The 15,719-nt window shown below is 37.6% G+C and overlaps 1 protein-coding gene across 1 annotated transcript in view; it reads right to left on the minus strand.

Moving 5' to 3' along the window:
* Positions 1-15,227: 15,227 nt before the first annotated feature.
* The window catches only part of LOC129945193 (uncharacterized), a 95,727-nt gene continuing 95,235 nt past the window's right edge, over positions 15,228-15,719 (minus strand). The window contains exon 5 of the mRNA XM_056054854.1: positions 15,228-15,396. Coding sequence (XP_055910829.1) covers positions 15,228-15,396 — 169 coding nt within the window. The remainder of the gene's footprint in view (positions 15,397-15,719) is intronic.

Consider the following 15,719-nt stretch of genomic DNA (forward strand, 5'->3'; position numbering starts at 1 on the left):
TGTCGTTGTCTGTGTTAATAGCGGAACCTAGGTAGACAAAGTACCTAACTACCTCAAAGTGCATTCTCCATCGTCATTCTGCACAAACGGATAAGTTTGACAGGGATGCCAAAACTAGACATTGCTCTGTAGAGCTCTTCCCTGTCATACGCGGCTTTAAAATCGATAAAGAGATAGTGGGTATCGATTTGAAGTTTCTGGGTTTTTTCCAAGATCTGCCGTAGTGTGAATATTTGGTCAAAAGTGGACTTTCTTGGTCTGAAGCCACACTGATAAGGATTAATCAGGTTGTTGACGAACGGCTTCAGACATTTCCTACCAAGTCATTGCCAGCTACATTGAATAGTTCGGCAGCAATGCTGTCAGCCCCGCAGCTTTGTTTGACTTCAGTTTAGATATAGCTATCTTCACTTCGTCGAGGTCGGGTAGGCGGAATAGTTGATCTGCGTCGCCTAGGTTGGTTCTATCTCCCTTACAGTGGAATTCGGTTCGTCATCGCCGTTACATAATTTCGAGAAGTGGTCTTTCCATATTCTCAACATCGACTGCGGGTTTTGCTACGATGTTCCCCTGATCGTTTTCACAGACTTCGGTTCGTGGCTGGTACCCTTGGGAGGTCTTTTTTACCTTTTGGTAAAATTTACGAACCTTATTCCTGTTGTGACATCCCTCTATCGATCGAGGGATCGCGAACTTCTCATGTTCTCTTTTTTTCATCTAAGAAGCCGTTGTTCCTCTCTCCTCTTCTGCTCGTAGAGCTCGCGAGCAGTTCTCTAAGATCTCCTAAGACAATCTTAATGTCATAGCCAGGGCACTGCTCATATATCTTGTCCAATAGCTCGAAGAATATGTCTTTGGTGTCTTCGTCTTTCTCTTCTGTTGGGGCATGCGTGCATATGAGGCTTATGTTGGCGAAATTAGCTTTGATGCGGATTGCTATGATGCGTTCGCTCACACTGTTGAAACTCAAGAGTTTAGTTCCAACAACAAATCCACACCCAAATAGACGCTCTCTTTGTTCTCGGTAGCAGTCGCCGTAGTATACACCGCAGTCTTTTAGTTTGCGTTTGCCCGGTCCATCCCATCGCACTTCTTGGATGGCGGTAATATCTGCCTTGGAGCAGTTTACGGCTTCCGATAATTGTTGGGCTGCACGTGGTCTGGTAAGGGACCTAACATTCCACGTACATATCCGAAGTTCGTTGTCCTTATTTCGTTTGCGTGGGTTGTCAACAGTGAATCCGTCCGTATCCGAGGCGTGTTGGTGTTTCGCAACTAAAGGTATTGTTTACGTGGCCAGGAAGTCACTCCGAAGGCACAACCCCTAACCTAGAAGGCCAGATCCTTAGTATAACTCCAAGGACGGGGAGCCGAATAAACAGCTACTTACAGGCCTGGGCTCCGAATATATCGAAAAAGCCCTATGAGGTGTTCACTAAGTAGTTCAACCTTACTAGAACTGTAGACGCCACCGTTGATTCCGTCTCGAGAATTCGTCAGCTGCCGTCTGGATAAGGATAGGTGCCTTAGTGGGAACACCTTTCTACCCTCTCTCCTTTGCTGCCCCCAACAACTTTCCACTGGGGTTAGAACCCAATCTCCAGTTGAGGTACTAGGCACCCGATGTTCACTGCGGGGAGGTGAGAGTACGAGTTGATAAACAGAGGTGGGTTTTTAGAAAAACTTGTGGACGCTTGTGTCCTCTTGAATGCACATGTCTACCATTTGAACATCATGGGACTACTTCCACAAATTTGTTACAGCTACGAAATATTGCGTTATCTTTTTTTTAGAATTCGCTTATAGAACACGGAATTTTCGTTTGCATGGAACAATTTTATATTTTTAGAAGTTGTCGTTCGTAAAATTAATGTTAACTGCTTTCCAAACTGACGAAGTTTTGAGTTTTCTTTTTCTTAGTTACCGTAACTATTTTTTAGACAACGCAGAGGTATACTTACTAGTATTTCCAAACCAAACGAATTCTTGCAAACGGAGTGTAGGTATACCCAGTCAACTCATTCATTCGGCCTTTGGCTAATACAACTAATCTCGGAGATAAAAGCTATGTCCGATAATTCTCATAATAATCCACATTTTTAAGAACGTTCATTCCATTGAAGTAAAATACCACTTTAACACCTCCTGCCCAATTAAGATCAATAGTTCTCACTTTTATTTAATCGCCTTGTAACAATTTGACCTACACAATCGGATATGACCAATAACACATTTACTTAAAAGCAGATACGTAATATATATCATTCATTCATCAAATTAAACTCTCTGATCGAATTATCTCCACCATATAATGTATCTTTAGTGTCATTCAATAACTTGTCCTTGTAAAATACAAAAAAAATACATCTCAAAACTATATACTGTCCCAGATATTATATAGAACCCTCCTTTTCCTCGCCATCCATCAGTTTGTGGGAATTCTAATAAAATCAGCAATTATAATCAATTTGCCAATCTCTATCACTTAATTCACCGCGTCCATCTCCCCATGTAGATCATCACCATCATCATCATATCACGTTTAATTGACCATGCATCTGTGTATCCGTCGTGATCGTAGCGTCGGTCGCGTAGCTTACTTCACTGTTGTCCCTCGTGTTTTTATCTTTGTTTTTAACTTTAATTACTAGAACACAACATTGCACAGTGAATTGACTTGACATACAGTAGCCTTTAAAATAGTTAAATCTTAAACAAATTCCCAAACTTAGCTAGAAATGTAATTACTTATTTCTCAATTAAGAAATTCAAAGGCCTCACAAATGCGTATGCATCTTTTACTTGGAGTCATTGTTCGCTAAAAAACATTTTTTCTTTGGATCAATTCATTCCTACTTTACTAGACAATCTGCCCCACTGTGTAAACTTTGAACACTATGTACATAAATTGCGCAGAAGCATGAATTTCGTCATCTTGATGATCGTTGGTCACCAAACAATTAACAAATGTAAAACAGGAAGCCTCTCCGTCTTCAGCAAACATCAGCAAGCATCGCGATCGTCCAGCTCGTAGATCGGTATACTGTATGCGACCCTAATCGACCGGAAACCGCATCAATCTTTTAAAGCTCCACCACTCTCTCATTAATGGATCTTTGTGTCATTTAATTAGTGCCGTTGTTTGGCTGCGTATGCGTGTGTTTCTATATCAACACAATTTCAATAGCCTTAGACGACACACAAACACTCTCACTCAAGTCCAAATGCAAATTCGACATTATTGCCGACTCCTTTCGAGGAGTCTCCAAGATGTGTCAAACAACAATCCAATGACGTCTCCCTCCATTGGATCTGGAGACATCCTTGAAATCCCTTTTGGTACCTTATTCAGAGCCTTGTAACCACTGCACTAATGACCACTGGGCTATATGGAATTCTGTGAAGACTGTACCTTTGGGAAAGTTTTTTTCTTACACTAATTGCTCCACACCGGGTCTAGCTGTCTTTTTGTCTGTCCGTCACGCGCTGTATGTAGTGGTGGTGTTGTGTCTGTGACTGATGGTGACCTATGAGCGCACAACTATTGACTTATTAAGTAATTAAGGCCCACAAAGACGACTGGCGTCGTCGTAGTAGTCGCGTCGTCGTCATCATGGACAACTGCATCAAGTTCAATAGATCGCTTGTAAGCTTCACTGCCGGCGGCGGCGGTGGCAGTGCAGTGCTGCAATGCAACCGACATTCGAGAACGAACGGTGGTAATTTGGTTATTCGAGTGGTGTGGCCAAGGAACTTTTTCTTTTTGCCAATGACTCTAACGAATAAGCAGGCCTGGCATTGTACAAAATCTCAGATGTAGGTCCGCCAAATGATCGTGCCTTGTTCAATTGTCATCTCTTTGTATACACGAAGAGGGAGGTTTCTAGACCAGTTTTCAACTCCCAGCAATTAATCTTCATTAAAGTTCTTCACCTCTTCCACCGCCGCCGCCGCCGCACCGACCGTGGTTGGTTTTCTGTGACTAGCTGGTGTCATTGTGCACAATTCTATTGGATCATCTCTGCGGATTTTTCGCAGAGATTTTCAGATTTCATTTCGAACTTAATTATAATTGACTCGGAAGGGCTTTAATTACCAAAGGGTACTGGCCTTCCGGTGTAGATGTAGTTTCCAGCTCACCGTGCAGAGATATTGTGACACAATTGCTTCTGCGCTGGTTTGACCTTCTTGGGTGATCTTTGTCGTCATCAGCATCAGTAAGATCGTGCCAAACGAAAATGCCACACTGACTGTTTTTTGCCTTTAGCTATAGTATCCCAACAGAGCCACCAGGCAGCGGGCGCAGCGTGAAGAGACTGTAGACGACGAACGGCTTGCTCGTTTTCATTGATTGTTAATTAACTCGATGGTGAACGATTGGAACGATCCGCATGGAAAAGACATAAGACAACTACAACAACAACATCTCTGTTGACTGACTTTGACAAGTTGCATTGGTGCTGATGCTGACTGCTGGAGTTGCTGCACAAACATCTCAGGTGTGAACTGAGCTGTTTGCACGATGCGATTGCCAATGAGAAGCCTCCTTTGGCTTAAGGTTGTATAAAATCTTCGAATGGAAAATCCTCTCTTCACTCACATGTGGCTGTGTCGGCCGGGTTAATTATTTGAAAATCATGATGTGATGACGACGGCGAAGAAGACGACGAAAGACGCGACCAATGCGACGTTTAGTTGCGCTTGTGACTTATGATGATGACGTTGAATATATACGATACGATATACGTTAAAGCATTTGGAATGGAAAGGAGATTAATGATTCTTTTTATTTTCGCAAGCTAATCAAGATGTTTAGTGTGGAAGGATTGGGTCAGGGGTTGACAACTTTGTTATGGGAATTAGTTGATTGAAATTACTGGGAATATGAGGGTCAAAAAGATTTATCTATGGAGTGGAAAATATTGTAAATAGAGAAAGACTTTGAAATTATTTTCCAAACTAAAAACCAAGAAAATCTAAACTGAAAGACAAACTACGTTCCTGAACTGAAAAAGTCGTGAATTTTTCAAATTAGGTTCACATAAGTACTTTTTGAGAATTAAATGTTTTAAATGTAAGCTTTAAAGTAAAAAATGTATTCTTGGAATTCTAGCTTAATATATTTATAAATGGTTTGTTACGGCGAAAGTAGCAAAAACTTACTGGGTTTTATGAGGCATGATCTTTTAAGAGTACCTAATACCAGCCCTTAACTTGCTTAAAGTTTTTGTACTACTTTATAAAGTGGCTGAGAACTCGTTTAAAGGCATTAATGGTCTTCTGTTCTTTATATTAGCATATAAATCAAGACCAAACACAAATTTTCCAGTTTTCAAGAAACTAAGAACCCACGCATTTTTCAAGTTAACCAGATTTTTGCCCTGTGAAGTTATGACATCCTTTCAAATATTAGACAAATAATATCTACACATTATTTTACTTTGAACTAAAACCTTTCCCTAGCAAACCTTTTATCCATTGCTTGATGGTTAGTGCGTAGGAATGGCAAACCAGGGGTCTAGACTTTATCTTTATAACTGTCGGTTGCCAAATTTGATTCTTCAGGGAAAAAAGAACGAAACGAAAATAAACGGCTGTAATATTTTGTAAGATTATTTTTGTAGAAAATTATACCGTCATTACCTTCGACAAAACTTCTTGCCAAGTTTAATGAGTTTTTTTTATCAAATTTCGTGCCCTAAAATTATTTTGTTTTTAATTAATACAATGTTTTTGGAAGACAAAGGTTTTGAAATATTTAAAGACTCACCTCTGTGCAGAAAAGTTCTATGTTTTAATTTCGGCGCAAATCCCTTCAAAGAAGTGGATGATGGAACAATTCCGATTTTGGTTGAAAACCTTTCATTCACAATTCATATTGACATATCCTTTGTCCCAGATATTATTATTATTCCAGGCTTTATTCACTCATTAATACTTTAAAATTTACAATAATTTTATAATTACCATTTGATTGAATATATTTACATTACATTTAAACAAGTATGTGTACGTAAAATTAATTAAATTACAAGAAACAAATAATTCAATGAAGGTTTAAAACTAATTTAAATATATACATTATTTGAAAAGAGAGGTATAATTTTAGGTTATCTGAGCATAAGCCTCCCCCAGACTTCTCCATCTTCTTCTATCTAGTGCTTCTCTCCAATAAAGTGGGCATATTTTTCGGATGTCATCCTTCCAGCATTTATGTTGTCCACCTACGCTTCTTTTGCTTTCTAAGGGTATCCATTCGGTTACTAATTTTGTCCATCGATTATCAGGTGTACGTATTACATGTCCTGCCCATTCCCATTTGAGTTTCTTAACCCTGTGTCTAACGTCTTCAAAATTAGTTTGACTTCTTATATTCTGATGGTTAATTTGCTGTGCAATATGAACGTTAAAATAGCTCTCTCCATTGCTCTCTGACATGATTGGAGTTTGGCCCAGATAACATCCCCGCTATTGTTGTGAAGAGGTGTTCTTCAACGCTGAGTAATATTCTCCAACTAAATGGAGAACATCATTTGTCCATCAACCTGTGCCTAAAAAGGTTAATCCTTCTTCCCCTCTAACTATCGCTCAATTGTACTTAGGTCTCTTGTCTCCGAGATCATGGAAACGCTGATTGATTTTGAGCTTAAGAAATATTTTGATGAAGGAAAGCTCTTTAATCACCACTGGTCACCTGGTAAAGTGAAAAAAATCTTTAAATCGTTTTGAAGAAAGTAAGACTATTGCAGTTTATATTTCAAAACCCTTCGATAGGGTTTTTCATAAAGATCTCTTATAGAAATTCAAAGCAAGTAGAATTAACGAATCTCTTCTTTATTAGGTTACCTTTTAGTGCCTCAGGCCTCCGTTGTGTCTCCGACACTCTTCAAATGGTGCCAATGGTATATGTACTGTAGCGATAACGTAACCCTTCCCCGTTACCACTTTCCATATAGGTGAAACTTGTAATGAGGAGACTGGACAACTTTCAGGGCAGGGTATGTGCCAACAACCCATCTCTTGCAGAGTAACTACATATTGAACATTGGCAAACATACTGCTAAGATTTTAGGTATTCTCCGACGGTTCAAGAAGCTTTTTACCAGTTCTGATCTGACTTCTATTCATAAAGCTTTTTTTCGTCCAAAACTTGAGTATAATTCTTATATTTGGGCTGGTGCCCCAATAACGTACTTGAGTCTTTTGTATAGAATTGAAAAGAGAGTTTTATAAACTCACACCTCTTGAACACCGTTCTCAGTTCGTATCATGGAAATAGATAGATATTTTTTTAAGTGCAGGGGTTCGTTCTTAAGCCGCACTTCACGAATGTGGAATACTGTACCAGACTCAACCTTCCACTACAATGTGCACACTTTCAAAACCAATGTCCAAGAGCAATCTCCTTTCTTATATTATCCTCCTTACCTAAATGTTCCCACTGTGTCTAATCATTAAAGGGCATTCATACCCGCTTGGGTACGTGAAAAATAAAAAAAGAATGTAACAGGAAGTTGTTCGTATATGCAATTAAAAGAGCAGCGGATAAAAAAGCCCAGTCTAAAGTTTTGAATTCCAATTAAAAGGTCTGTTTAGGTGTGTTTGCACTGTTTATTTTCATGAACTGTCACAGTTTAGACATGATCGAATGTACGTTCTTAAAAAAAAAGGGTGTTAAAAATGATTTACCATTAAGCAAACAGGAGAAGTTTTAAGACTTTTTTGAGCCGCTAGTAAATTGTTAAATATTTAGAACATGTCTACTTTGTAAAGCCTTCGGCAACAGCTTGCTTAAAATTTGGAGCTATTGCTTGTTCTAACCCTTGTTTATTACAATTTAGTCTTTTAGACCTCTAATGCCTTCCCATACATTATCCCTAAGATAAGAATTTTTCCATTTCCTAATTCGCGCTTTGGAAAGAAACCACAAGCAACCAAAATAACATCCGATTTTTTTTGTCAGCATTAAAAATTACTAAAGTGAAATTATTCTAAAATCCAGATCTTTTTCTTAGTGACCCACTCACTTGTTTTCGTCAGTATTTTTAAGCATCTCCATTGAAATTGAGAATTCTTCTCATATCCACTGAACTACCTGAAGCAGAATTAGTCGCCACGCGCACCATCTTCCCACTCATTGTGTCTATATACCTCAAAAGAACAACTGTAAGGCTGTTCTCGCATCGTCACCAATTCACTTTGACCAAATCCGGCAGATCGTGGAACTCAGTTTTGGCCAACAACTTCTCCACGGAAGGAAATTCAACATTAAGCTTGTGAGTTTTGTATTTTTTTTTGTTGGTATGATGGTTCTGGACTTGAACTGGCTTTTATTTGTTTGTTTTTTTTTGCGCCTTGCTATTCACGGCCATTTGATTGCGCATTTATGCTTTTCATCTCTGAAATTGTGTGTTACAGGTTAAGATACAAATACTGACCGAGAGCAAGAAGACCGTAACTATAAGAACAAATAACATTATATTGGTAGCAGCGGCGACGCGCTACTCAGCTCAGCTCCCCGCCGGCCGTAAACCTCAAACCAAAAAATTCAAATTGTGTCTGGTTGAGTTTTCCATTTTTGGTCCTATTGACCGTTTTTCACAAATGGAGGCTAGAATCCAGATTTGCCCAGGCAGCGATATAGAGGTACATGTACTAATATAAGCAAATCGAAACCTTCTCCCTGATGCTTCATTCCTTTCATCTTCATGTTTGACGAAAAATGTTAATTCCAAACCATTTGCATGCGAAAAGATACATTGGTTTCGAACTTGTTCGCGGCGCTGGGTTGTTCTTTTGTGTGATTTTTGTTGTTGCGGAATGTTTGTTTATAGGTACCGTTTGGATGTTGATTCCGTGCGGACTTCATTTGGAGAGGAATCTTGCACGGAGTTTTTTGGACAAACTTTTTTGGGCTTGCCATTTTTGCGAAACAAACAGTTGTCAGTTTGGCATTTATATTGAATGGGGTTTATTAGTACAAGCTGATGTGAGTATCAGAGTGGTTTTCGACGTATTTGGGAAACAAGAAAACACGGAAATCATTTTCATTTATGTGGAACACAAAGTTTAGGCTTAAAGCAAGGAATATATAGACAAAGGTAGGTACTTTAAGTTTTGTTAAGAGCTAGGACTTTGCTAAAAATGGGAAGTCAAACCATTTCATTTCATAATAAAATACCTAAACTGTTTTAACGATGGAAATTGTTTTAATATTAATTCACTTCAAGTTCTTCAATGCAGTTATTGAATCAATCATTTATAGACTATTTAAAAATTTTAACTTTTTTACAACAGTTCCTCGATTATAGTGACAATGAAAACATTAATTTTGGTGAACGATGTTCAGTTATATTTCACCATTAAATGAAACCCTGACTAATCAGATAACCTTAATGATGACAAGGTTGAAGCGAGAAATTTCGAATGGAAAGTATGACACAGAAACAAAACAACAAGGTCTTCATTTTCCATGTATGGGAAGAGAGAAATTTGGCAACTTTAATGAAGAAATCAATTATCTAACGACAATGGGGGTCTTTAAAAACAATTAACTTTAAGGCTTGCTTTTTTTTAGCTTAGTGACTCACGAAAAATCTGAGTTGCTTGAACTCCTCACGTCAATCCTTAAAAGGGAATGCCATGTTTTATCTAGTATAAGTAATTTTTAGTCTTTTAAGGGTCTTTAAAGCGAACCAGTCTTTATTTTTATTATACAGGGTGCGGCAACACATATAAATATAGTTCTTTTATTAACATTCTTGTTTTCACACTTGTGTGTCAAAGATGGGGTAAGAAATGATCCAACTTTTAAGTTGTTTACTTGACTCCCAAGTCATAGAAGGCTGTGTGAGAGAGTTGTGTTATTAAATTTACTGTTTTTAAATTCCGCTTATGTGATCAGATCATGGAACCCTTCTATTTATCAAAGATAAACTGTTGTAAGAAACTTATATTTAGTACTGCGTGTTCTGAATATATTAAGTCGTCTACTCTTGGACAAGCCGATCTTTCATAGAGACGATACGATAAGCTGTGATCTAGTTTGTTATTAAGCTTAAAATTGGTGTCAATAGTAGGATGTTTAGCACTTGAAGAGCCGTTTGACTTAACTTGTGGAGCATTGGCATAAATCTTATCTATCGTATATATATAATAGCACCTTTCCGAGAGATAACACGTTAAGGAAACGTTTCTTACTATATTGCGATTGTTTCGTTGCTTATGTGGCAATCATGGCCGCCATTTTTGTTTAAATACAAATTTTTCGGTCGAGCAAATTATTTAAGTCAGGGCCAATAACACCATCAGCTCAAAAACCGCAGTAAACTGTAACACGTTGAAGAAATTTTCAAGCTTCATCACTCATGCAGATTTTTCGATAAAAATCCGGTTAATTTGTTTGCTTCTCAAATCAGTGGAGATATGACCACGTCGTTGTTGATGATCGACCGGCTTGAATTCTTGGTTTTAACTAAGCTTTAAAAGTATTAACACCTTAGATTTCATGCATAATACGGTTTAATTTCATTTGGTTAATAGTTGATTCCGAAATTCGAATAGAAATCAACAACGTGTGGGTGTGGCTTAAGGCCTGGAAAATCTACCATCGACCAAATTTTTACTCTACGCCAAATCCTGGAAAAGACCCAAGAACATAACATCGAAAGACACCATCTTTACATCGATTTAAAAGCAGCTTATGACAGTGTAGACAGGAACGAACTATACCGTACCAAGTTGAGTTTTGGTATCCCTACCAAACTGATACGACTTTCAGGATTACGCTGGAAAATGCTCGATGCTGCGTCAAAATTGGAAGAAATTCGACGAAATCTTCGAAACCACCAGAGGACGTCGACAAGGCAATGAGCTGTCATGTATTTGCTTCAATATTGTTCTTGAAAGAGTGGTGCGCAACACCAACGCCAATACAAGTGGCAACATCTTTCCAAAATCCACACAATATCTTGGATATGCAGATGACATCGACATTGTGGGAAGAACCAAACGAGCAGTGACGGGTGCTTTTTCTAATGTCGAGTCTGGGACGAAGAAAATTGGTCTTGACATTAACAACGACAAAACGAAGTATTTACTGTCGTCAAATAGAGTCGATTCACACCGTAGCCTTGGTCAAAATATGACAATTGACAGGTACAACTTCGAGGTCGTTTATCTGGGCACTGCTGTTATTTCTGCAAATGACATCAGCGTGGAGATCAAACGCAGAATTACCCTTGGTAATCGCTGTTTCTTTGGCCTAAGTAAGCATTTGAGGAATAAGGCCCTATCGCGAAGTACCAAAGAGATACTGTTCAAAACTTAAATCATCAAAGTCTTACTGGTATCTTCGAGAGGAAGGTTCTGCGTACGATCTAAGGTCTGGTTTGTGTCGACAGGCAAAGTAACATCTGGCGGAGAAGATTTAATCAGGAGCTATACGAGCTGTACAGCGACTTGCCACTGGTCAAAAAACTGTGTGTACAACGATTAAGATGGCTAGGGCATGTCGAGCGAATGAACATCGAACCTCCAGTCCGTAAGGTATTCAACGCCAAGCCTGAGGGAACAAGAAGCAGAAGCAGGCCTCATCTTTGGTTGACACTCGTCAACTTGGTATTCGAAACTCGAGGCAGCAAGCTACAGATCTAGTAGGCTGGCGAAATTTATTACTTGAGGCCCAGGTGCACAATGCCCTGTAGCGTCAACTAAAGTAAAGTAAACTAAGTATGGGTTTTCGTCTACACTTAAATATTTGCTTTTTTTTGCGCAAGACAGTTTTCAAAGATCGGTTGGAAAAGACCCTTCTTTCTTCGGTGTCAATATCATCCAACTCAGGCCACAAAAAAATGAGGATCATCGACATATAGTGATTATCGTTGACGGTGATGGCCTGGCCAGCATTATATTCGAAGAAATACGGACCGATGACCATGACGCGACCAGCCCAAAATCCATAATCCAGCGTCCCAAATCCTTCTATTTTTCCATCCAAAAATTGGGTTTCATCGTTAAAGATGATTTTTCGACCAAACTCGATATCAACTTGCAACTTCTCCAAAATCTAAATAGCGATCACATGACACAGCGTATGATCGTTTGGTTTTGGCTCCTTAATTAGTTGGACGCTACAGGCCCAAATCATGACGTAAGATTCTTCATATTGTGGTCTGTGACAGGCCTAGTTCTTGTAAGCGACGCTGCCGCCGCCGACGCTTAATTGACTGCTTCGGATTCTACTGTAAACTTTCATGATTAGAAGCAATGTTTTTGGAATATCTTGCGTTGCTCGACGCTGTCTTTGGTGACTGAATTGACGAAGATATTTTTAAAGAATGTAAATGGAAAAAATAGACAATATTCTTATTAAAACCCTATAGAAACTTTTCTTGAATAAATGTCACTTTTTTATTTAGAACAAATTACTACTTCTTTAAAAACATCAAAAATTCAACATTAAACAACAACAAAAATATAGAATTTCTATCTTAAACTTCCTGACAATTGCTTGTTTTTTCCATCACTTGGGTGAGAAAATACTTTTTATCAGTGTTTTCCAACAATTTGTTCTTTTACAATACTCTATCCACTCGCCTAAAGATCGTCTTAGCTATATTTAGAACTTCTTAGTATTTTGTAGAAATATCCATGCCAAAAAAAAAAATATTTTAATTTTCCGAGCTAAAGGCACTAGAGATAGAGAGAGGTAAGGCACGTAAGCTCTGGCGTTTAGTAGTCAATCTAATTGTGTATCCATGACTCTCGTCTGGCATCGAGCACCCATAACAAGGACGTCACTCTCATTTCGTCTATATTTACAGAAAACACTAAAAATAGTCTATTTCGGTCAAGAAGCAAAAATAGTTCACCATACTCTATGTCGTCAATATTTTCAGTTTTTCTGTTTGTTAATTTTCGTCGACGACGACGAAGAAAACGATTGCGACGTTTCTGGCATCAAAAAAAAATATTTAGCGTGATAATTGTGGATCATGATAAATACGCCCAGGCGAGAAACGTCGTCAACGATGTCTATATTATAATCGTAGCACCAAATTTAGTACGATGAGAAATTCCTTAAAATTCCCAAAAGCCCCGAAAGACAGGTGCATTGTCATACTTATTTAATATCTATTTGGCTGCTTGCAGTTCACATTCAGACTTCAGAGTAAGTCACTCGAGCATTCAGCCAAATGTCAAGCATTTAAAGGAATTTCTGTTGCTCTTTTATAGGTAGGTATACAAAAATGTCGCACTGGCATCTTTTGGACATGATCCACGCGATCGTTTTTATAATGAAGGTACGTATGTTCTTTTGTTTTTGTTCTTGTTCTACAACGAATTCGAAATATTTTTGTATATGGTCTGAAAAAATGCAAGGATTACAATTCGACGTTGCCGTTGGCAGTTTGCCGTATTCCATCGCACGCAGAAGTGTATTGAACAGGATTCGACATCGTTACTGTGATAAATTCCCACCTTTTTTAACATTATTGACTTTTCCTTATCCGGCGAGTTTGAAATGATATCGCACAAAAATGGATGAATGAATGAATTTACAGTGAGGTTGGGAATTGTTTGTAAAAAAAACCAAGCTTATTTTGATAGCCTTGCAAGATGCCTAGAATTTGTTTTTTTAGCCAGAGGGTGGTGGAAGATTGCCAAACAAATATGCGGACAGTCAATTTGAACTACAAGCTTACTCTCGGAGTCAAATCTGCACGAGATACATTATGCTATATCTTCATCAAAGGATCTAAAAACTCCTGGTTTTAATGAAGTACCGTATGAATTTTATAAAAATTCATGTTCATCTCTGATTGTTTAAAAGTTATTCACCGAAACTCCGAAATTCAGAAACTCGGTTAAGAAAAGAAATGTAAATGTGGTGTCAAACTATAGAAGGCTTTTTATTTATTGATAAGCTCTATTAGCTTTTAACTATAGTTCTCTTGAACACACCAGTGATGGTACATGAAAAAAAATAAATCCCTACGGTATCCACAAAAAATCCCTACTTTATGAACTTTATCCCTACACCTATAAAATCCAAAAAATAGCACACTTAAGGAAAGAAAAATAAGATATTGGGTTATGATTTTATTTAACTTTTTTAATTATTATAGCATTTTATAATAAAAAATAAAATGATTGAAGAAAAACTTCAAAGAATTAATGATATACATACATTCATAAAAGCTGGTACAAAATATTTACAAATGGTGATCATATAAATTGGTTGCGGACATTTTTTTAATGTGATTGTTTTTCGTTTCAAATGTTACACAACTTAAGTTTTCATCTTGCAATGATGATCTTATTATATAAATTGAGTTAAGATTTTCGTGGCTCAATTTGTTTCTTTTTTTTGTGCGAACACCAGTAACGATCGAGAAAATGTTCTCTGCTTCAGCATTGGCATGGGGAAGTGCCAGGACATATTTAACAAGATTAGACAAAATCGGAAACATAGTTTCTTCATTAAAATTTTGTATGTTATTTATTTTATTCCAAAACTGCACAACTTCTAAACCTCCCAAGTTGCTTCTTTATTTTTCGAAAAAGTTGAATTCGACTGTCATCCACTCATGCAAAAGCGCATTGATATCTAAGGAAAGTTTTTGGGACAGAAGATCAAAACGGAACTCCGATCGGTCCCCATCCAATCCTAATACAACTCTTGGATTCAAAAACCCAAACTCGTTGTTGGATCTCTTCTAAGGCTGTTATATAAAAACTTAAGCAGTCAAGCCTTATTTGGTTAACAGCAACTTTTGGTATAGTTTTTAGAATCTGGTCACACTCTGGGCCTAAATATATTTCTTCTTTTTGTAATGTAACATATGGTGATCTTACATTACAGTTGACTTTGAGTTCAGGCCTTTTAATAAAATTTTGTCCCAATTGAAAAAAAAAATTTGATTGATTTTTTATGTAACTCATGTATAAGAGTTTTTTTTCGATTGAAAAAGAGCGTTCAAAGTGTTGAAATAACCAAGTACATATTTAAGAAAAAGTAAATACGCTTTGTTACATTCGTTTGTCAACTCATTTAAAATAAGTTCTGCTGACTTCAATTTGTCTGAAGTAACTGCGTGTTTGAAATATTCCACAAGCACACTCCAATTATTTAAAATTTTTTCAATACATTTTTGGTGAGATAACCATCGAGTTGCAGATGTTCTGAGAATCTTATTTTTCTTTTCATTTAGTAATTCTTGAAACTACTCCAATTGCAGACAGCGTTTAGAGCTTCCAGAAACGTAATTACCAATTTGTCGAAGCAATTCTTCAGGTGCTCTGGGCAAAGTTAAGCAAGTTTTTTTTGCAATAATGGCTGCTGAATGGCAGATACACTTGATAACAACTACTTTCTGATTATCTGCAACCAATCTTGACGCAAATGAGTTATTTTGTCAAACCATAACACTTGCTCCGTCACTACACATACCTAAATTGAAAAGCAAAATGCTTTAAATATTATGAATACAAATGGGATAGGTACTTGAATATAGCTGACATGATTTTAGAAAATTTTCCAGTAATGGTTAGGTTCAGAAGACTTAGGCAACAAAGGCAAATTTCTAGACTGTTATTGGCTAGCTGTCGAAAAATTGATTCAAATGAAGGGAACTTTCGACAGCTGGCCAATCAATGTGGAGAAATTTGCCTTCCTTGCAAGTCTTGTCGAGACGTTGTTTGTTTATAAGAAAAAA

The sequence above is a fragment of the Eupeodes corollae genome, chromosome 1 (assembly GCF_945859685.1).
Source record: "Eupeodes corollae chromosome 1, idEupCoro1.1, whole genome shotgun sequence".
In the NCBI taxonomy this organism is placed as follows: domain Eukaryota; kingdom Metazoa; phylum Arthropoda; class Insecta; order Diptera; family Syrphidae; genus Eupeodes; species Eupeodes corollae.